Source organism: Gossypium arboreum, chromosome 8 (genome assembly GCF_025698485.1).
Source record: "Gossypium arboreum isolate Shixiya-1 chromosome 8, ASM2569848v2, whole genome shotgun sequence".
Taxonomy (NCBI): Eukaryota; Viridiplantae; Streptophyta; class Magnoliopsida; order Malvales; family Malvaceae; genus Gossypium; species Gossypium arboreum.
In genome coordinates, this window is record NC_069077.1 from 140,809,794 (window position 1) to 140,831,273 (window position 21,480).

The 21,480-nt window shown below is 33.1% G+C and overlaps 3 protein-coding genes across 7 annotated transcripts; 1 reads left to right on the forward strand and 2 right to left on the reverse strand.

Annotated features, from left to right (window-relative positions):
- Window positions 1-557: 557 nt before the first annotated feature.
- Window positions 558-5,911, reverse strand: LOC108470157 (uncharacterized). 3 transcript variants are annotated; one of them, XM_053018182.1, is made up of 9 exons: window positions 5,441-5,911; window positions 5,076-5,185; window positions 3,985-4,041; window positions 3,592-3,891; window positions 3,221-3,468; window positions 2,253-2,559; window positions 1,894-2,167; window positions 1,221-1,489; window positions 558-896 (listed from the first exon to the last, which is right to left on the reverse strand). In XM_053018182.1, exons 1-8 carry the CDS (start codon window positions 5,825-5,827, stop codon window positions 1,235-1,237), a joined length of 1,938 nt encoding a protein of 645 aa, XP_052874142.1. In that variant the 5' UTR covers window positions 5,828-5,911; the 3' UTR covers window positions 558-896; window positions 1,221-1,234. The 3 variants fall into 3 exon arrangements, with proteins under 3 accessions (XP_052874142.1, XP_052874143.1, XP_017626893.1); XM_053018183.1 differs by having other exon boundaries at window positions 558-930; XM_017771404.2 differs by lacking the exon at window positions 558-896 and having other exon boundaries at window positions 938-1,489.
- Window positions 5,912-9,138: 3,227 nt separating this feature from the next.
- Window positions 9,139-14,897, forward strand: LOC108469983 (protein EMSY-LIKE 3-like). Of its 3 annotated transcripts, XM_053018000.1 has the most exons (12): window positions 9,139-9,646; window positions 10,256-10,331; window positions 10,527-10,653; window positions 11,104-11,312; window positions 11,399-11,508; window positions 11,610-11,847; window positions 11,961-12,155; window positions 12,233-12,301; window positions 13,120-13,365; window positions 13,454-13,522; window positions 13,610-13,673; window positions 14,080-14,897. In XM_053018000.1, exons 3-12 carry the CDS (start codon window positions 10,626-10,628, stop codon window positions 14,196-14,198), a joined length of 1,347 nt encoding a protein of 448 aa, XP_052873960.1. In that variant the 5' UTR covers window positions 9,139-9,646; window positions 10,256-10,331; window positions 10,527-10,625; the 3' UTR covers window positions 14,199-14,897. The 3 variants fall into 3 exon arrangements, with proteins under 3 accessions (XP_052873960.1, XP_017626619.1, XP_017626618.1); XM_017771130.2 differs by lacking the exon at window positions 10,256-10,331 and having other exon boundaries at window positions 9,139-9,468; XM_017771129.2 differs by lacking the exon at window positions 10,256-10,331 and having other exon boundaries at window positions 9,140-9,646.
- A 930-nt stretch (window positions 14,898-15,827) lies between these two features.
- LOC108467560 (enoyl-[acyl-carrier-protein] reductase [NADH], chloroplastic-like) lies at window positions 15,828-20,536 on the reverse strand. The gene is made up of 13 exons (XM_017768228.2): window positions 20,239-20,536; window positions 19,220-19,536; window positions 18,817-18,926; window positions 18,674-18,729; window positions 18,506-18,590; window positions 18,364-18,411; window positions 17,641-17,715; window positions 17,456-17,567; window positions 17,300-17,351; window positions 17,154-17,205; window positions 16,990-17,047; window positions 16,368-16,466; window positions 15,828-16,282 (listed from the first exon to the last, which is right to left on the reverse strand). The coding sequence occupies exons 2-13, from the start codon at window positions 19,497-19,499 to the stop codon at window positions 16,128-16,130; spliced, it is 1,182 nt and encodes a 393-aa protein (XP_017623717.1). The 5' UTR covers window positions 19,500-19,536; window positions 20,239-20,536; the 3' UTR covers window positions 15,828-16,127.
- Window positions 20,537-21,480: the final 944 nt, after the last annotated feature.

Sequence of the window (21,480 nt, forward strand, 5' to 3'; positions counted from 1 at the left end):
AATTAATTAAAACTCAAAACATTTATCAAAACTCCTAGGGATGAAAATAAAACACTTGACAATAGTTTTCATTTTTTATCCTTTTGTGAAAGTATGTCATGAAACACTGATATTGTACCAAATTATTTACTTATTCCTAAATTTTATATAAATTTTAAAAAACAAAAAGAACCATTAAAAATAAATTCTTAAACCAAAAATTTATATAAAATCTAAAATTATAAAATAAATTCTTTAAACCAAATAGGTGATGATGATGCAGAGAATTGCCAATTAGGACGTTCGGGTAGGGGTCATTTCCGTTTTCATTCAGATGAATAAATAATACTAAAACAAGTTGAAAATAAATATGACCGAACTAAATCAAGCACTTCAAATGTTGACCTCAACCTTATTTTAAACAGATCTCTTTTTTTTTTTTTGGTTCAAACCCAGTTTCAAACAATATTTTTTTAAGCCCTCTAAAATTCTAAATTCTGAATGATCCTTCATATTTGAATAGATAACCCTACCCTTTACCCTTGAACCAGTCTATTGCAACACTATCACTCATCATCTTCTAATCTAATTTGGGCCACCTCTTCATTGAAATTCATATATGAATACCGGATACATTACATTACATACATATATATATATATCCAATAAGCATATCCATCTTTTTTATGTTTTTATGTATTAAGATCACATCTACTATACAATTATGCATATCTCCGGATATACATCGGACAAACATATCAAACACCTTAGAAAATCACATAAACTCAAAAGCAGCATAAATTTGATGCTTACTACACTAGTAAGATTGCCGAGTGAGTCTTAGCCTAGCTGGCATCAGCATTGTTGCTAGTGTAGAAGTATATGGGTTTGATCACGCTCAAACACATTTAATCCTCCTATTTATGAATTGAAGAGGATTTATGAGTAATTCTAGACATTAAAAAAAAAAAAACACTAGGTAAGATTAAGAGTTAAATTCTAAATTTAATCCTTGCTTCTGTTGTTATACATACAACAAATGGGCTATATAAGTATCAGAAATAATGGCAAGGTCAAAACATAAACAAGCATACAACATAAAAGCCTAAAAGGGTATACAAGCACTACTAAACTTTATGATATAGGGGAGGAAAAGGGAAATAAAAATCTTTTCCACTATTATATACGAAGGTGCAATCATTTTTTTCTTTTTTGGTATTTGTGATTTTTGTATAACGTACCTCAAGTGATAAACTCATGACGAACAGGATAGCATGCACACACCAGGCCGATAAGCCCATGCTGGAGGCAAACGAGCATATTTTTCCATTCCCGGTTGTTCATCATATGGTCGCTCCATTACTTTAAGGAGCCTTCGGACTTCTTCCAAGTCACCCATTTCAGCTGCATCGATAGCGCTCTGACATAAGTAGTTCCTGAGAACATATTTAGGGTTAACTGAGTTCATTGAAGCTTTCCTCTCCTCATCTGAGACGCCACTCGCAACAAGCTGCAGTAAAAAAAAAACGAGTTTGTGAGATTTCAGCTATGATTAATATGTAGGTAAATGTACCATGGAAGCCCTGTACTAAAAGCCACATTGTATTTTGCCTCCCTTTCTTAAAAAAAGGACAAATTAGTCATTGTACATCAAATCAAAGTGCAAATTGGTTCTTTCTATTAAAAATTACATCAATTTGTATTGTTAAAAAACTTACATGGTTGACGGAATAACCAGACAAGAACACGTGACGTGCCACGTGTTCCTTATGCTGATGTACAGGAATCAGTTTAACAACAAAAATTAATGAAAAATTTTAACAATAGAAATCCAATTTCTAATACAAGGGCCTCCATGATACCTTTACCCTAATATGTATGTGCATATTCATATGAGGAAAAACCCAATTGTACCTCTTGAATGTAGGATTGTACCCAACTAGTCCACGCCTCCTTGCGTTCCTTGCCCATGTCTAGCAGAACAGCTTTCAATGGCACCAACAACTCATCACCTGGAATGCTAGGATCTGCTTTGATATTGGAAAGTGCCCGAAAGAAGTTCGTGTAATCCACTTTATCAACAGCCAAATTACTAAGAAGTTTATTGACAAGCTGTTTATTGTATTTTTGGAGGCCAAGCTTTTGGCTCAGTATTGCTTGATAATCGTCCATAAATTTTGTCCCATACCTGTATAGCAGGACAACTTATTTGATTGTCTACAATGGAATACTTTAGTTTTATTGCAAAGAAAGAGAACACAAACCAGACATACCTTTCCATCGCATAATTTGCTTCTTGATCACTTATCAAGTTAGCAGTCATCAAAGTTGAGGCAAATTGTGCAATATTCCATAAGCCAATATCAGGCTGATTTGCAAAACAGTATCTTCTCCCTGGAAGATCTGTAACATTTGGTGTGTAACTTGGATCAAAAGCATCCAAAAATCCAAAAGGACCATAATCAATGGTGAGCCCTAAAATACTCATGTTGTCCGTGTTCAGCACACCATGAGTAAAGCCAACTCCCTGCCATCTAGCAACCAAAGAGGCAGTACGCTCAGCAATCTCCACTGTCCATGCTGTACATAAACAATAGGAGTAAATATTAGAATCGTTACCAATATGTGCAAAAGGCATACGCAAGACTTGACTAATTGTCTTCATTCACCCCCAAAAAGGACATCGAAAAATTGCACAGCGGAGGAGCAAGAAAGCACTCATGTCCCCCACAACACAGTCAAATTCAATTCCCTATGTATCTACGTGGATTAGTTTACCTAAAGCAAGACAATTCTCATCTGGTTTCTGCTTTCAAACAAAAATTTATGCTTCATGGATCAGAAGTGACAATCTTTTTTTGAACAAAGTGCTTCACAGTGACCCAAAAGTAAATCAAGAAGCAAAGAGTGAAGCTATCCTGTCTCAATCACTCGCACAAGTCATGACACTAGTTAAAGGAGTGGACACGCCATTGGCCTAGATGCACAAGTCAGCACCATACAAGAAACCAGGCCTTGACTCAGTATGTTAAGTCAGTCATATGTTCTATGTTAACTTAGGGAAGAATCAGAATATCCTACAGCTTTTGAATGTAAAAGTGCTTAAAGCCAAAAGCAATAGGAAATCATGTTCTCAGGGCCACTAGATATTTTACCTAGCCAAATTTTACTAGTACAACTTTCACTTTGTTCTTGACGTTTACACTTCATAAAACGTGTGGGAACGAATCTTAATGTTTACCTGCATACTTGTTTGAAGTCAAATCCACAACTGATTGATCATTGTCACCAGTGCTAAAAGACAAGCTCTCACTTTTGCTCATGTTCTCAATGTGAGGGAAATGATGTCTGATGGCATAGTCTGCCAACGAACGTACAATACCAAGGTCCTCTCCTCCCCTTGAAGCATGTATTTGGTATGACCCAAACCGCAGAAAGGACTGGGAAACTCTACAGACAACTGCACCAGGCTCATCCTTCGGATTGCCACTGCAGTAAAAGATGTAAAGAGTTATAATTGAAAATACACCCTACATAGTTATACATTGTATGCAAGAAATGTCTCGTCACCCCGTGGTTATCTTAATAAAAAACAAAATCCAATGAACATACTCATAAAACATGTCCCGAGTTACAAATTTTCCTGTAGTCACAAGACAAAGAGCGCGAGTAGTTGGAATTCCTAGAAAATGCATTGCTTCACTGCAAAGAAATTCACGTATGCTACTCCGTAAAACTGCAAGCCCATCTGCAAATCGACTGTATGGCGTCTTCCCAGCTCCTTTAAGCTGCAGTTCCCACCTTTCTAATTTCGAATTCATAATCTCCCCAAGAGTAATGGCACGGCCGTCACCCAGTTGACCAGCCCATGTGCCAAACTGATGTCCTCCATAGCATTGAGCATATGGCACCCTGTCGTAGGAAATATCAATGAGGACCAAATGCAGAGTGACTAAGGAAGTAGCAGAAAGTAATTTGTAAAAAGAACAGAAGACAAATACTTACGCTCCTGCCAAGGGAGAAGCCCCAGAAAATTTAAGGGGAAAATCTGGTCTTCCAAATCTACAACACCGATAAAGAGCTGTACGGTTAATGCCTTGGACAACATGATGCAATGCGGGAATACATAAAAAGGAAGTAAATAACAATCAAAACCAAGGGATGAAAGATATATTTCTCAAGATTATGTGCAATGAATTAATCCTACAGAGAATTTTCTTGATAGGATAATATATTAGGTATTACAAAGCAAAGTTGATGAGTGAATGATCATAGTTTATCTTATTTCCATGCATACATGACAAGATGCCCTAAACTTATTCAAAATAATCCTATTCATAAGGCGTTTCCAATCTAATCCTTCTATAGGATTATGTATCCTATATATGGCAATTAATCCATCTCACTTTCAAATTCTATTATCAGAAAACTAGAGATGATGACAGAGATAGCACAAAATAAGAAGCCATTTCAAACACAATTCAAACAATATAATTTGAGAGTTAATTTTATATAAACTTCAATGTTTGTACAGAAAAAATATCAAAATACCAGACACATATAGAAATAGCATGACATCTCCATAAATCATTGGCACATGATCACTGTTATCTTTGCAAATTTATCCCCGGTCTCCCCCTCCCTTCCCCTTCATCAATTATTTCATACAAAAGTTGAAATTTAAACATTCCAAGGGAATTTTTTTTAAAAAAAAAAATACTAGATCTAGCGGATTCAATGATAAACAGATATGAAATACAACCCAAGTTCCCACATGCAAGTTCAATGTAGTCATGGCGTGCCCCTGGGAGCAAAGGCAGTGCCACACAATGTTATCGCTTCAAGAGCCAAAATTTGATGCCCATTTGATGAGGCTAGAAATAATTTAGACCCTAGCGCTTGTTTTTAGGGTTTAATGAGTAGAAAGGCATGCCCGAGAAAATATCTCTTCGTTTCAGCTTCATTTTTCTTTAATTTAAAACCAGTTGAACTTACTTCTAGGGTCTAAATACGGAACACAGATTTCCCTGGTGGCCATCACCATTCATCCTTCATTCGCTACTATGTTTTGAAATCCAATGTAAAGCAATACTTACTCTTTAGGATCCAAATCAAGCAAATCAGCCACTGAATCTGACCAGGCAACAAGCTTAGGATTCTCTACTTCAGCTGATGGCAAAACTTTTGTATAACATGCATGGAAAACCTACAAAATCACCATAAAACTTAGAAAAAATAAAAATAAAAATCTAATACGAAACGTTGATATTCCTCGCTAGTTAATTAAAAAAATTGCAGTTTGAGATAATAAAACAGTTTAGGCAAAAAAAAAAAAAAACTAACAGTGCCATAAAATAAATAAATAATTACATAATACTTTCAACAAATTTCAATTCAACCGAGAAAAAAATAAGAAGCATAAAACTAAAAACATGAAAAAGTAAAATAGTAGAAATCAAACCTGACGTGGAATTGAATCGTTTCTAGGGTCACCAGGCAGTTCTCTAACGAATGAATGGTCCCAATTAAGATCTTCAAGGCTCAATTTTCCATTATTCTTCTTATTTTCATTGTTCATATTATTATTATTCTTACTGATATCATGTTCTCTGAAGCTTTGGTTTTTCAAACCGTCGGCGACGGAGTCAACGGAGACGGAGGAGGAAGAGGAGGGATCCGGTGAAGTCGAGTCCATGCGAAGGTTGCCGCCGGTAGACACGTGGCATGCGAGGGAAGGGTAAAAATGGGATTTAGGGGCAGAAGGAAGGAAAGGACGGAGGCAAAGGGAAGTGATAGAGGAAGAAGAGAGTGAGAGGAGCGGTGTTTTTGGAGAGAAATGAAATCTCATTTTTCCTTTTTTTTTAATTTTTTTAATTTTTTTCCTTTTAAAATTTTGAGAGAAAGTAAAGAGGTGCGTTGATTTGTCGGTCTAATGGATATACGTAACCTTACTATCCAACCAAGCCTTTCACACGTGTGAAAATTTGAAAATTTGCGTTTTATTCTTATATTTTTATTTTTATTTTATTAGGTAATATTTTTGCATATTTTAATATTTTTGCTTTTAAAATAAGGTAAATTCCACTTAATGTTACTAAATTATTGGTATGTTTACGTTTTGATCATTTAATTTCAAAAAGTTACAAAAAATCATTAAATTATTCGAAATTTTTTATTTTAGCCACTGAACTATTCAAAAAAAATTAGTTTTTTTTTAATTCGATTAGCAAGCTCCTAGTGACGATTCAACAACCAATATGGTGGATCAGTACCCAACGACGAGTAGGAAAATATACCTTATATTCAAGTTAATTTGACGGTCAATTTCGGAGATTAAAGAGGAAAATTGTTTGAATATTTGTTAGTAGATTCGTAACGTTCAATGTTATTTTTTGAATAGAAAAAATGAATTGTAAAAGAGAAAAGAAGAAAAGCTTTAGATTGATGCAAACAACGTGAACAGAGAATGCCATATAATAGTGATTTTAATATCTCGATGACTTCAATTAAAATTTCTGAATAGTTTAGTGACTATTTTGTAACTTTTTAAAGTTGAGTGATCAAAACATAAACTTACTAAATATTTAGTTACCTCGAGTGTAAGTTACCCTTAAAGTAAAGATAATTAAATTTTGGGACTTGAATTTGGCAACTAGATTTATTTCGGTACTTATACTTTTTGTGATCCATTTTGGTATTTAAACTTGACATCTAGATTTATTTTGGTCCTAAACTTGAAAATTTTTAAAGTTTGAGAATGTAGCACTCCGAGATTGTGTCACATCATCATTTGAAATTTAAAATATTTATATAATCTTTCAAGTGACGAAGTGGTACAATCTTATAGTGTACGTATAGTATTTTAATAATCGGACTAGTAGCCAAACTACTCAGACCATTAGTTATTGATTCAATCAATTTGTCTTGTTCAAATGCTAAACTAATAAAAAATCACAAATATATATATATATATATATTAAATCGATTCAAACTATTCAACTATAAGTTTTTGTCAAAGTTTTCCATTTTTATTGGTTTTAAGCAATTTTTAATTCAATCGGTTCAACTCATTTATTTGAAGTTCGGACCAGTTTACTAATTGGTTCTCTGTCCCATCGAGCCAACTAACTAATTAATCTTGTTCCAAGAACATTGATCACACATCATCAAATTTTGACGTAATCTAAGTTCAATGACTAAATTTGATTTAATTAATAATTTCATGTACCAATGTGAAAGAAAATATACAAGTACCAAAATGGAGTTAATTGCTAAGTTAATGGCCCCAAGTTAAATCATCTATATAGAATATATGCACCAAAAAGTATTTTACATTTTTTTAAAACAAATGGTATAAGCACTTCTTTAGCCCCCCTTAATTTCCATCTTGAATAATTGAGGTAAAAGGACATCTTTGGACATTCTCAATTTTGAAATTGAGTAAATTGGTCCCTTTCAAAAAAATCGGAGTAATTTAATCCCTATTAATTTTGAAAGTGAGCAATTAAGGACAATCAACAACGACACTAATATATTCAGTATATAATTTTAATTGGTATAACAATAAATTTAGTTCGCGATGTTTACATGTTTTGTCAAATTTGTCTAGATTCTAAACATTTAAACAAGTTTAGCTTCAACATTTTACACATTTATACAAATGTTGCTAGCTAAAATTTGTTAAATCATTACTAAACTGACAAAATGTGTAAACTTTGAGGTCTAAAATTGTTATTATACCAATTAGATTTATGCATAACAAAACATTAACGTTGCAATTAATTGTTCTTAATTGCTAACTTTTGAATTTGACAGGATTAAATTGTTCCATTTTTTTAGAGAAATAAATTTGCTCAATTTCGATTTTGAGAGAGACTCGAGAGGTCTTTTTACCAATAATTGATCCCTAATTAAAAGATTGAAATAATCAAATCTCTGCTAATTTTGAAAACGAGCAATAAAAGGCAATTTACTCATGACCTTAATGTTTTCTATGAATTGTACATAATTTTGATTAGTATAATAACAAATTTAGCCCTTGAGGTTTATACATTTTATGTAAATGTTTACAGAATGTGCAAGCATTGTAGGCCAAATTTGTTAAATCAAGACCTAAATGGTAAAATATGTAAACTTTAAAGGCTAATTTTATTATTAAACTAATAAAAATATGTACAATTGACGAAAATTATTAAACGAGATTAATTATCTTTAATTGCTCACTTTTAAAATTAACATGGATTAAATTACATAATGCATTAAAGTTGTAACAACTAAACCATTCCATTTGTCCAAATAATAAGCTCGAGTATTAAATTTTAGTTTAGATACTACACAAAGCATATTTAAAATATACCATTCATATTTTAAACATTTTTCGTATATATTATATATATAATTTATATCAGCATACTAAGAAATAGGTGACGTCATTATAATTTAAGATAACTACTTTTAAGTCGATTGACATCCGAAAATATAAGATCAAACGTATTTAAATGTATTTTTCTTATCCAATTTAAGAATTTGAGGTAAATCATTAATTTTATCATTCCATGACATTATATTTTATATGAAAAGTAGAAAAAATCATGCACATATTTAGATTCAACCCAAGTTGTTAAAATAATATTATCTCAATATTATCATTCCAAGACAAAATTATATATTAATTTTTTATAATTTTGTTAATTTAAAATTCAGATTATATTTTTTATATTCGATGATAGGGACATGGATTAATACTCATAAATGAGTAGAAAAATAAACCTTATATCTAAATTGATATGACATATCAATGTCGGAGATAGAAGAATAAAACTGTTTGAATTTTAACTTACATATTTATGACATCTAAAGTAATTAAAAAAAAGAATTGTAGAAAAGAATGAAAGCTTTCATTTTGTGCTGGCGGTGCGAATAAAAAAGATCATACAACAACGATTTTTAACAGTTGAGTGATATAAATGAAAACTTTAGAATAGTTTAGTGACTATTTTGTAACTTTTTGAAGTTAAGTACCGAAAGTATAAAATTACTAATAGTTTAATGACTTTAGTTGTAGTTTATCCAAATTGTTTTTTATCAAAACGACATTAATTATGGTCGTAAAGGGCGGAACTCAAAATGAATTATTAACTAAACAAAAAATAAATAAATAAAAGTTTTCAAGTCCGCGTTGTTTCTCTCTCCTCTCTCAAACACACGCACTCTCTCTCGCTTTCTCTCTCTTTCGCAATCCAAACCAAATCTCGTCACACAAATTTTTTTTCACTCTCTAAACCCTAGTTTCATCCCTAATTTTCATCTCCAAATCTTTCCTTAAAATCGTTAAATCTCAATATTTGCTCGAATTTCAAGCAGAATTTGAATTTTCGAATCGGAGTTTCGCCCTTGACCGAACGTGATCGGTTTCGAATTGACTTTTTTTTTGGCGAGCTTATTTGATTCAATCTTTTTTTACTTGGGATTCGCAGAATTTTTATCCGAGTAAGTTTCGTATTTTTTGGTGGTGTTGGAGCTTCTCGGAGTTTAGCTTTTGGAAGAGATTCGTTGAATTTTATTGGTCTCGCAGCTTGTTTGAAGTGAATTTTGGTTGAAAATTGAGAAATGTTTGGTGAAATAATTTGCTTTCCATCCTTAGAATAGGAGGCGTTGGATAGAAAAGGTAAGCTTGTAAGATTTTGTGATTTTGTTTCGAGTAATTATAGGAGCGTAGTTTTGTGAATTTAGGGTTTGTCTTCGATGAACTTGACGTGAAATTGATTTTTTTTTAGTTTTATGGCGGTGAGCCTAGTTAAAAAATTGTAAAGCTCGATTAGAGTAGAAAGTTTGTATCTTTGAATTTATGTTCTTTAGTTAAGATCATACATTTGGGAATTAGGGTTTTTGTTTCAACGAATTTGCTTGAATTTATGTTTCTTTGGTTATTGGCTATTTTCCTTTTTGCTTCATGAAAAGCAAGTAGCTATAGAGTATAAGTAATAAAAAGCAAACTCATCAATTATCAAATGGCTAAAATACAATGCCAATCCTAATATAATTGTTCTATGCTAAAGTAAAAATTCGCGTGTTTCTTCAAAAAGAGTTAAATTTGTAATGTTTCAAAATGTTATTTAATTCCATTTCCAAAGGTGCTTATACAAGCCAAAAAAAAGGAGTAGACTAGAGATAGTAACAATTAATTGATACCTCAATTATTTGCATATTAGTGCATAATTAGGAGCGAAGGCAAACTCATTAGGCCAAAACCTCATCAATTTAACTTGTTGAACAGTGAAAGCACTATGGCTTTTGGACGGAGAGAAGGAAAAGTATGACAGTGGTGACAAGTAGCTGGTTTGAAGTAAAAAGTTAGACTTATAATTTCTATGCTCGATATTTTCAGTGCATACTTTAAGGATCTTGCTTTCAGCTGGCATAATTGATTGTTGCTAATTGTTGTAGCACCAAGATTTTGAATAGGGAGTTTATAGCTAGTTTAGCTGATTGATTGTTTCATTTAGCTGATTTTATGACTATTTTTGGTTTTTATTGATTGTTTCCAGGTATATTTCTCAACAATTTGGTACCTTGATTCTGTTTCTTCTATTGGACCAAAGGGTTTTCATAGCATTTAGTCAAGATTGAATTTTGAAGGAGCTGTCATGGACTATGCGCTTTCTGATAGCAGTGGTGAGTTGAGTTCGAAAGTTCTATTCCAGTTTGTCTTTATTTTTCCTTGTAAATTTGGTGATTTGTGAGATTAAAAGAACTTGGTTTCATTAGCTTGGTTGGCTTTCCTTGGCGACCTTGTCTAATATTGAGCGAGTATCTAGGGTTATGAAACCTGCTTTTCAATCTAATGTTAGCTTGTATTCACAAAAGGCTGAAGCTCCCTTTTGCTCGCAAATCTGTTTTTCTCCATGTTGCAATTTCTACGTCATTTGGAGTGTTCTAAAATGTTTATTAATGAGTGATTTCAAGAAACAATTTAACAGCTTGTAACTTTATGAAAGTTTTTGTATCTCAGATTTCTTTTGGTAATAAGAGGTACATTATTCCTTCTGAACCCTTGCATAGATCTTCTGACATCCTGGAAACTTAACTCAAATAATGAATCTTTCTGAGCTGGCACAACTGCAGGAACAGATGATGACCTTCCTCCTTCACATCAGAATAGGTTTCAAAGAGGGGGTCGCACTGCTGCTGGGAATGGAAGATCAGCAGTTGCAGGTTCCACTCCTTTGCCTCGAATGCATGGCGACATGGAAACTCAAATCCATCTCATTGAGCAGGAAGCATACTGTTCCGTCTTACGGGCCTTTAAAGCTCAGTCAGATGCTTTAACTTGGGTATCGTAACTATTCAATAATTTTTTTCCATTGAAGCTTATGTCAATTGTTTTAAAGCTATAGACCAAATATGTTGTCCCTCTCAGGAGAAGGAAAGTTTAATTACTGAACTCAGAAAGGAGTTGAGAGTATCAGATGAGGAACATAGGGAGCTTCTATTGAGGGTTAATGCAGATGACATCATCCGTAGGATAAGGTCTGATTATATGAATGCCATGCTCTGCTGAGCAACTTTTATTAATGATTTCTGGTTATCCCTGAATTGTAATGGGAACTATGATCAACTATTACTGTTAGGGAGTGGAGAACTATGAGTGGGCTCCAGCCTGGAATGCTCAGTACCAGTCAACCTCTTCATGACCCTTTACCTAGTCCAAGTGTATCAGGATCACGGAAGAAGCAAAAAACATCACAATCTGTAGCTTCATTATCTATGGGTGCACCATCTCCTGCATTACATCCATCTATGCAACCATCTTCATCGGCCTTGAGACGGGGTCCTCCCCCAGGAGCAAAGAGCAAGAAGTCAAAATCAGTGAGTTAATTTATTTTAAATGACATAAGAAACGTTAATGATTGAGATAGCATATTCTATTTCTATTTCTGCCACTTACTGCTTATGCATCTTTTGCTGCATCCTCAATGCAGTCGACGCAGTACCCTTCCACAGGTCCTCCTGGAAGGCCGCAGCCTCCTAATCGTACTTCTTCAGGGGCCTTTGCAATAAATGAACCTGCTGAAGCAGCACCATATGATCCATTAATTGGAAGGAAAGTTTGGACCAGGTGGCCCGAAGATAACCATTTCTATGAGGCTGTTATAACCGACTATAACGCAGCTGAGGTATATTTCACTGTCAATAATACTATAAGCTGTTAATTAACGGAGCTCTTTATAATCCTATGTCTCAATATTGGTAGGGGCGGCATGCTTTGGTTTATGATATTAATACGGCAGATGAAACCTGGGAATGGGTCAATCTCAAAGAGGTAGAATTTTTGTATCTTAATGCTATTTCATACATTACATTGTTGCTTTTATGATCTGATTTACCTTTATTTAGTATGTCACATACCTTTTCTAACAAATCAACTCTGAAGGTTGTTGCATGTGTTTCTTAGTAACCTTTACGCCATTTATCAGATATTGCTGAATTTATGTGTTTGTCATCCTTGCCTCTTGAACCCATATTTTTTGAGAGATATGCTTTATATCTCAGAGTTACAGCTTTGGTCAAGCATATATGATTTTCATGAATATGCTGCCAGTTTGTCTAGAATTGTAAATTAAGGAGGTTCCCAAGTGACCGTTGCGAATATATATTATCTACTAATATGATTGAGGATCATGTATTACTGTACTGTATGTCCAAGTTATTGTTCCAATCTCCAAATAAATAACTATATTGAAGTTCCGTTACCAACCATTTTTGTCTACCATCTGCATATCTTGACAATTTGCTCCCAATAAACAGTTGTGCATTGCATTTATAGGATAGGGTCCATGTTTGAACCGTTGTATCTATGTCACTAACTCCTATAAATCAAACTTTGGGCTTATATTATTGCATGCTGAATTGGCAATTTTGATAATTGTGACATTTCTCATTTTTGTTACTCCCTAGGATCTCTTTTACCATCTGTTCATACTTTTTTCTACTTGGTGCTCAGAGAGCAGTAAGAAAAATAAAAATGGTACTTTATTTGTCCAGTCCTTTTCGATCATGGAGTACAAGATTAGAAAAAAGGTCCTTTGGATTATACTTTCCTGTCACCCACTGATTTGTTATATGTGTGTACGATGGAAGATATCTCCTGAAGACATTAAATGGGAAGGTGAAGATCCTGGAATATCCCGTAGAGGTGGTCGCCCAGGACAAGGCCATGGGGTTAAGAAGTCCATGTCTCGTGGTGGCGGGGTTGCCGGAGCAGGAAGAGGTAGGGGGAGTCTAAAGGGTCAGGCCAAAAAGGATTTTCCTTCGAAGCAAAATGGTGTTGGAAAAAAGGTTTTGGGTGATATTGAGATACTTCATACAGATACTCTAATTAAGGAGGTATAATAGATATTGGAAGATCATCTATTAGACTCTGATAGTCCCATGTGGTTTCTCCTCTTTTACTAATTGTGTAAATTTTCAATAGGTGGAAAAAGTTTTTGGCGCTAGCCATCCTGATCCCATAGAGATTGAGAAAGCAAAGAAAGTGCTGAAAGTAAGTATAGCCGTTGTCTTCAAAACTTGCCGTTGTCTTCAAAACTTAAGCTATTGCAGCAATCGTGATGGATATTCGTCATTGTAGGAACATGAACAATCCCTAGTTGATGCAATTGCGAGGCTTGAAGAGGCATCTGATGATGAAAGCGGTAATAACTAATTATGTATAATCATGATATATGATAATAGTAAAAATAAGGATGCATCATCATCTGTTGTATAATATGATTGTAGCTTTTGGATGCTCAATTTACCTGTGCCTAAGGTGTACATTTTTCCAATTAATTATTGTTTTCCTCATTATGATTCTCATTATTAGAATACAATGATACGGACTTCAAACAAGGGAGGGTACTGCATGTATTCCGTAGCTTCTTTTTAAGTCTCTCATTGTTGAACATTTTATTTCTGTTCCTGCAACTTCAACAACAGCATCAAGAAAACGCATTGATGTGTTTAAAGCCATGTAGCTCAAAACAGCAAATTTTTATAACTATATTCGTGAAAAAATAACCGCATTTGTTATTTTTATTTATTTGTTTGGCTTAAAACCAGATGGGGAGCATCGATTCTCACAAGGTCAATCAATGGATCAAGAAAGAGCATGGAGAAAACGGCAATATGATGAAATGGGTGAAGGTAGGATGATTGAAGGGTCCGATGGCAATAAATGACTCGGCCGATGAGAGATAGTCAGCAAAGCAAGAATTGGGAGGGGTTAACGACTTGTGATTTTAGCCGCAGCTTTTGTATATCCAGTAGCAGTAGCAACAACAACAGCAGTAGCAGCGTTGTCCACTTCGAGTGCTTGTATCTTGTTTTATCCTTTTGACCTTCTACCAAGCTAAGGTAAATGACCTATCTTTTTAGTTTATCCGGTTCATCGGATTTAGTTTTATTGTAACTTTAATTTAAAACTCTAATCTAGGGAAATGCTTGTATTATGAATCTTTTAGATGCTTAGCTCACATATGCCCGACCGTTTTAGAAGTTTTATAAGGTATCCATTTTGTTTGCTTTGTACTTTCTCCTTATTTATTCTGGTTTGCAACCAAGTGAAGTAGGATCCATTATTTTCGGTTTGACCCGACAGCACCGAGACAATTGGTCTAATTTTCTCGAAATTACATATATATATATATATGTATGTGTGTGTGTAAAAATCAGCATAAGCTGTTTTGTGCTCGTATATCTATCCCGAATTCCCATTGCAGAAGAGTTTCGGTTAATGTTAGTTTCAAGAATTTTTCGAGTCCTCAACATTTGGTCTGGGAATTTTTATGCTCTTGGCTAAACTCTGATTGTGTGACAGACAGAGCCTCTACAAATGTACATTCAAAGATGAAATGAAAGCTATCTTTTTAGTTTGGAAATGGCTGCTGAGCTTAGGGTTCCAATTCAAAGAGTTAAATCTTTTGGGGTGATTCTCTTGTGGATATTGGGGTGGGAAGGTATTGACTGTTGAATATTTTGGATTTAGCAGAAAATGTTTTACCAAAATTTGAATTTAATCTTTTTAAATTTTATGAAGTATATTTGACTTTTTTGTGTTTTGTTAATGTCTTTAAAATTTTAATAATTAATTTTTTATTTAAAAAAGGTAATATGATTAAAATTTAAAATTAAGTGCTAAAATTATCTAAATAAATTAAGGTTAAAGTAAAAAATAAAAATAAATAAATAGATGCCTTCATGTAAAATGACTGAAGCTATAATTTTTTATTGAGTGAATCACTGCAGATCTATTCGATATATACCAAAAAACTGGCGGCCCATGTGGTTGAGATTAGTTAAAAAGGTGGTAAATGCATATTCAAGAAGAATTTATAATTTCTACACCATTAGCGATTAAATTTTTAACCAAAATAAAAGTTATAATTTAGTTATTGAATTATTTGAGAGTTATTATTTAAGTTATTTCAAGTAATGGATCAATATTTACTAACAAGGAGGGTATACTTTAAATTTAAATCGATTTAATGATTAATGTCGAGAATGAGAAGAAAATTGTTTGATTTTTGATTCATAGATTGTTTTAAAAAAAAAAGAAGAAGAGTTTTTGGTTAGTGCAAATAATACAAATAGAGGAAACTGTATAACATCAATTTTAACAACCAATAAGTTAAATGAATGCTTTTAATAATTTAATGATTAAAAGTGTAGTTTATCCAAAATTATATTAGCAGTAATAATTAATAGTGGATTAATTAACAATGCAAGATTAAATTAAGATAAATTGAAGTGCAACAAAATCTCAAATTTGAGTTTAGTAAAAGGATTAAAACCAAGAAAAAGGTAGGAAATTACTGAAAACCCAGTGATCAATTGAAATTGTTTAGTCAAAAAAGTTTAATCTAAGATTTAACAGCACATTAATTCAGGCTAGACAGTATCAAAAAACACTCAAAAATTCTAAAAACAAAAAGGCAGAGCATGAACTTCTCAAGGAAAAATGGGGCCGCTGACCGAAACATCCTAGACACAGTATGACAGCAAACGTCTTGCATTGAACATTCGGCGTTGAGTTTGCTAGCAGTACCGATGGTAAACATCTTGAGTTAAATATTCGGCAATGTTTGCTATCAGTCTCCCGGTAGCTATCCCTAATGCTTTTCGCCAGGAATGTTGAGGTCTTTAAATATGGGACTGTCAACTCCAACACCCATTGCGTTGAGACCGTTATCGACGTATATGACGGCACCAGTGATAGCCGAAGCCAAAGGTGATGCCAAGAAGGCAGCAGCGTTCCCCACCTCATCTGTTTCATTAAGTTCTTTAATTCAGTAAAAAATGAAAAGAAAATATGGAACATCTGGAGATATTAATGGTTCCTAGAAAATAACCTGCTGATAGTTCTTTTTGAAGAGGTGCATTGGCGATTGAATATTCGATCATTGTATCAATAAATCCAATTGCTTTTGCAGCACGACTTCTTAATGGACCTGTAGACCAGAAAAAGAAAGAACTTAGGGACATTAGTATTACTCATGCTACGTGCTGGGCAAATAATGTGGTCAAGGTCTAAAAATTCCAAAGAAAGGCAACCGATGACTCAAATTATGAAGCCTAATTATTACATTAGTTAATTCTTCAAGCACGGTAAGACGAAGTCCATCAAGAAAATAATTTTCGTCAACTATCCCCTTGAAATGGGCAATCATTATTTGACTTCAATAGTAGGCATTGGGCTTGTAGTTGCAAATAATGCTACTATGCTTACACAAAATTCTACTGATGTAAAGTTAGTATCGATATGAGATGAGACAGGGTGCAACAAGGATAACCAGAAGTCTTCGAAACATTTCACTGCGTTGATATATTTAAAGGACCGAATTATCTCGTGGCAATATCGAGGAAAAGCATTGAAATTAACAAGTCATGGATAAAAAAAAAAAAAGAACAAAATTTTCAGGTAATGATATTGAAAATGTTGATAAAAGATAAAGAGCAAGAGTCATTTCATACCGGCAGATATTGTGTTCACCCTAATTTTGTGCTTTCTTCCTGCTTCGAAAGCAAGTACCTGAATGAGAATAGAGAAAGGCATGAATATGCCAAATTCCGGAAAACTGAATAATCAATTAATTAAACATATAAAATAAGTTGAAAAATGAAGAATTGGAGCTCACTCTTGTATCACTTTCTAGAGCAGCTTTAGCAGAACTCATACCTCCACCATATCTGCATTATCACATTGTTTGAAACTTCTTTCACCTAATGAGAACTACTGATTCTATTTTTGGAGTATTATGAAAACAAAACATAACAAACATACCCCGGAATTACTCGCTCAGAAGCAATGTATGTAAGAGAAATTGAAGAGCCTCCTGTATCAGAAATAGCTTACTTGAGAAACACATTTTATTTGATAAGAGACCAACATAAGACGTACAATGAACCTAATGACGAATAAAATATACAAAGTACATGCCTGGATTCATTAATGGGATAAAATGCTTGAGTAAAGAAACATAGGAGTAACTTGAAGCGGATAAAGCTGCAAGATACCCGTTCCGGGATGTCTCCAGCAGAGGTTTGCTGACCTGTTAAAAAGTAATTGTTTGTTAAGAATAAAGCAGAAACCAATTAGTATTTAGAAGCAAAAGCCATGCGCACCTCTGGCCCATTGGCTAGCGAATGCACCAGAATGTCAATGCTGCCAAAATCCTGTTTAACGGATTCAGCAACTTCCTGCAACACATGAGAATTAACATAACATATTAATAAATCTATTCCGCAAAGCATACAAAAAGTAGGAGAGATATCAATTCGGTCAGGTCAGGTTTTTAAGATTTCTTTGAACCGTCCTTAATTTGGTTCGATTCAGTTCAGTACTCAGTTTTTTCATATTAATTTTTTATTCTGGATTTTTAGAGATTTTTAGACTTATTTTGATAAAATGAGCTTTGTTTTATGACTTTTGAATATTATTTAACAAAATGTTAAAAAAATTCATAAATGTTTCTAAAAAACTAATATTTTATTATTTTAAATATAAAATATTTATCTTTATATCATAAATCATTAAAATTAATTATAAATTAAATAAAAAATAGAATTCGGTTTGGTTTCGGGAAATTGCAGTTTTTTAACTTGTATTCCATAAACCGTCCAAACACCCCGATTCAGTCAGCTTTTGATTTTTCTTGCTCAGCCCTAACAAGATGTACATCTTGAAAGGGATCAGAAATCCTATAGTTTTCTATAACTGCAGTAGGCAGTTCAAATATGAAATCAAATTTACTTGAGAACTAAAAATTTAGGCTCTAAAAGTTCATAGTCATGAACTTCTGGCTGGTCTTTCTTTTTTTATATAATGGAAGGTGTTTCAATACATACCTTAACAGTCCAATTTGCAGATCCTGCATATCGCTTATTTGTTTTTATCTGCACGTAATAACCAAGATAAAAAGATGTTAAAAAGATAATAGAGACTTATTAACCTGCATGTTGCATGGAGTGTCATAAACTTATCCCTTACATCTTCAGGTACATCATCAGGGTTGTCAAAGACTGCATCTAGGGGATATACTTTGGTAATCTCCATTAAAGAGCCATCGGGCAATCTGAAATATCAACTTCTATCAGAAAAAAAAGGCATTACTTCGAGTAAGTATCCATTGTATTGCAACATATAACCAGCTCTTACACTCGAGATTCATCGAACTTTCCACGTCGCAAGCTGGTTTCAAATATGTTCAAAGCCTACAGGGGGCAACTTGTCATTAGCATGACAAATTTTTATGTTAATACCTACAAGGTCTACAAAGTACAAAGATCTAATTTACTTACAGGCACCCATGTCCCAACTAGAATTTCAGCACCTGCAGCAGCAAGAGATTTCGCTATTGCCCAGCCATATCCATTGTCATCAGCTACACCAGCAATAAATGCCCTCTTACCTGCAGAAAGCAGCACTCTTAGAGTTAAAGAAAAAAGCTTAAACTATTAAAGAATTAAAATAGCTTCGTGAAAGCCCTCAGGATTAGCAGCCTTCCAGTTAGGTAAACAGCATTAAAGCTTAAAGAAAACCCTCCATAACAAAAAAGGTCAAGGAGAGAAATGTAGTAGAGACATCATTTTCTGAAAATTATTTGTTCTACTGAAGGAGATGTATAAGGAAATTGGACAGCAAAGTTTCATGAGCAACTTATACGAGAACATAGGCATAAGTACTACAAATAGCAAGTCAAACCTTTCAAGTCAATTGGCAACCCAGAAACCGGTTTATTTTCACTAGATTCAGACATTGCCTTTATCACAACTTTGTTAAACTTTACCGAAGACGATGCAAAACTGCGCCGGAAAGGCTCCAAAGATTGTGATAAATGGCAAGCACTAGCTAGCTTAGTCCATGACACAGCTATGGAATTGACATCTAGATTGGCAGCACCAGCCTTAAATACCCTGCGAGAAGATGCAATGCAGGGTCTTGCTGAAGCTAGTTGAAGGCCAGAAGCTGCTGTAGCTGTCATTCTCAAGAAGTGATATTTCACAGCAGAAACTAAGAATCTGCAGAAAGCAAAAATGAATCAGGGACTTACTCAAAACATACATAATAACTCACATTGTGCTTTAAGAACATATTGAATTCACAAATTTGAAGTCAAGGAAATGAACTAAAGCAGTCAAACTGTGGTAAAAAAATGTTGCACGATAAATGTATGAAGAAATTCCTCAAAGACCCAAATTAATTTGAAATGAACCCATCAAAACTTTCCATCTCTTTACCTTACCAAAAACCCAAAATGCCTAACTTTGTAGCTCTAAGAAAAAGATACATTCCACTCCAAACTTCAAATATGAAGTCACATTTTATATATTTCCCAAAAATAAATTACGGAAAAAATGAAAAGAAACCCTAAACATACAGGCAAAATGAATCAGGGACTTACTCAAAACATACATAATAACACACATTCTGCTTTAAGAATATATTTAATTCACAAAATTAATATGAAATGAACCCATCAAAACTTTCCATCTTTTTACCTTACCAATAACCCAAAATGCGTAACTTTGTAGCTCTAAGAAAAAGATACATTCTACCCCAAACTTCAAATTTGAAGCCACATTTTACATATTTCTCAAAAATAATTTATAAAAAAAATGAAAAGAAACCCATATAAAAAAAAACATGAAATTTTCCAAATTTTGAATATGGAGTACCCATTGCGGCATAAAGCATGAAAATCAAGAGAAATTGAAAGATACCTTTAAGATGCAGAGAGAGCCAATGTGGGGAGTGGGGAGTGGGGAGTGAAAAGAAAAGGAGAAGAAATGTTGAGGAAGTTTCGATGAGATCAAAGTGATTTTTCAAAGCGATGACGGAAAAGGCAAAGCTGAAGGTAAAAGTAAACAAGCAGATCGATCAAACAATTATATTTAGCAATAAAAAAACAAAGATTTAAACGCAGTTGGTTGCTGGTAGGCGTAGCTCTTCAATGTTAGGTTTCCTTTACACAGTGTATAGTTTGAATTAGTAAGCATTAACTACACGGTTAATCACTAGATTAATTATCCCTATTCTCAGTTAAGTCATTAGAGTATTAAATTGTTGGGCAAACTATAATTTTTATTTGACTCAGATTTTATTTCAGTAATTTATGTTTAAAATATTACGTTTTAGTAATTTATATTATCATTTTGTTATAAAGTAGTCACTCTGCCGTTAAATTTTGTTACCTCCCTAATAGCAGTTTTACATCACAGTCCAAATAGATTTTAAATACAATTTAGAAATCCAGTTGTTGATATGAAAATAAGTTTTTAATTAAATAAATTTAATTTGAATTGACGCGTAGGACTGTCTCTGTTATATTCAGTTAAATGCCAAATAGGTCTTTTATATTCTTTTAACTTTTCTTTTTTTCTTTATTTTCTATTCTCTTCTGTTTCTCACTCTATTTTTCGCACTTCTCTTTCTCTTTTAGGGTAAAAGAAAAAATAATAAATTGTTAAAAATAAAAAAAATATATATAAAGAGACCAATTGTATAATTTAACCTAAAATTTTCGTTTAAGATAATGATTTAACGTATCACGTCAGCTTATCCTTACACTTAACAGCAATTAATGCTTAGTGACTAAAATGTTACAACACGAAAACGTAAGTAACTAAAACGTAATATTTCAAATATAAGTGACTAAAATGTAATCAAAGACAAATAAAATTGACTATTTTAGTAAATTACCTTTATTTTTCTTATATATATTTATATTTATATTTATATTTATTGAAATGGCATTATCGTTTTATTTGTGTTATTTATCCAAGTAGTTACAAAAATTTAAATTATTTACTAAAATAAATTTTCTTTGTGTTTTTTAATAATTGGTTTTTTTACGTTAGAATTTATGGTTTTTGACTTGGATATTTTTTTATCAAATTTCTAATAAGAATTTTTAAAAGTAGTTTTCATTTGTTGGATTAATATATAAGGGTATGTGAATTTGA

Excerpts from the sequence above, each read along its gene's own strand:
- LOC108470157 (XM_053018182.1), bottom strand. The coding sequence starts at position 5,827 with ATGAGATTTCATTTCTCTCCAAAAACACCGCTCCTCTCACTCTCTTCT. Across the intron at positions 5,186-5,440 it reads ACGATTCAATTCCACGTCAG|GTTTTCCATGCATGTTATAC; the intron begins GTTTGATTTCTA and ends GTGATTTTGTAG. Across the intron at positions 2,560-3,220 it reads GACTTCAAACAAGTATGCAG|CATGGACAGTGGAGATTGCT; the intron begins GTAAACATTAAG and ends GTTTATGTACAG.
- LOC108469983 (XM_053018000.1), top strand. The coding sequence starts at position 10,626 with ATGGACTATGCGCTTTCTGATAGCAGTG. Across the intron at positions 12,302-13,119 it reads AATGGGTCAATCTCAAAGAG|ATATCTCCTGAAGACATTAA; the intron begins GTAGAATTTTTG and ends GTACGATGGAAG. Across the intron at positions 13,674-14,079 it reads GGCATCTGATGATGAAAGCG|ATGGGGAGCATCGATTCTCA; the intron begins GTAATAACTAAT and ends GCTTAAAACCAG.
- LOC108467560 (XM_017768228.2), bottom strand. The coding sequence starts at position 19,499 with ATGACAGCTACAGCAGCTTCTGGCCTTCAACTAGCTTCAGCAAGACCC. Across the intron at positions 18,591-18,673 it reads AAGTTCGATGAATCTCGAGT|ATTGCCCGATGGCTCTTTAA; the intron begins GTAAGAGCTGGT and ends TTGATATTTCAG. Across the intron at positions 16,467-16,989 it reads GGTGAACACAATATCTGCCG|GTCCATTAAGAAGTCGTGCT; the intron begins GTATGAAATGAC and ends TCTGGTCTACAG.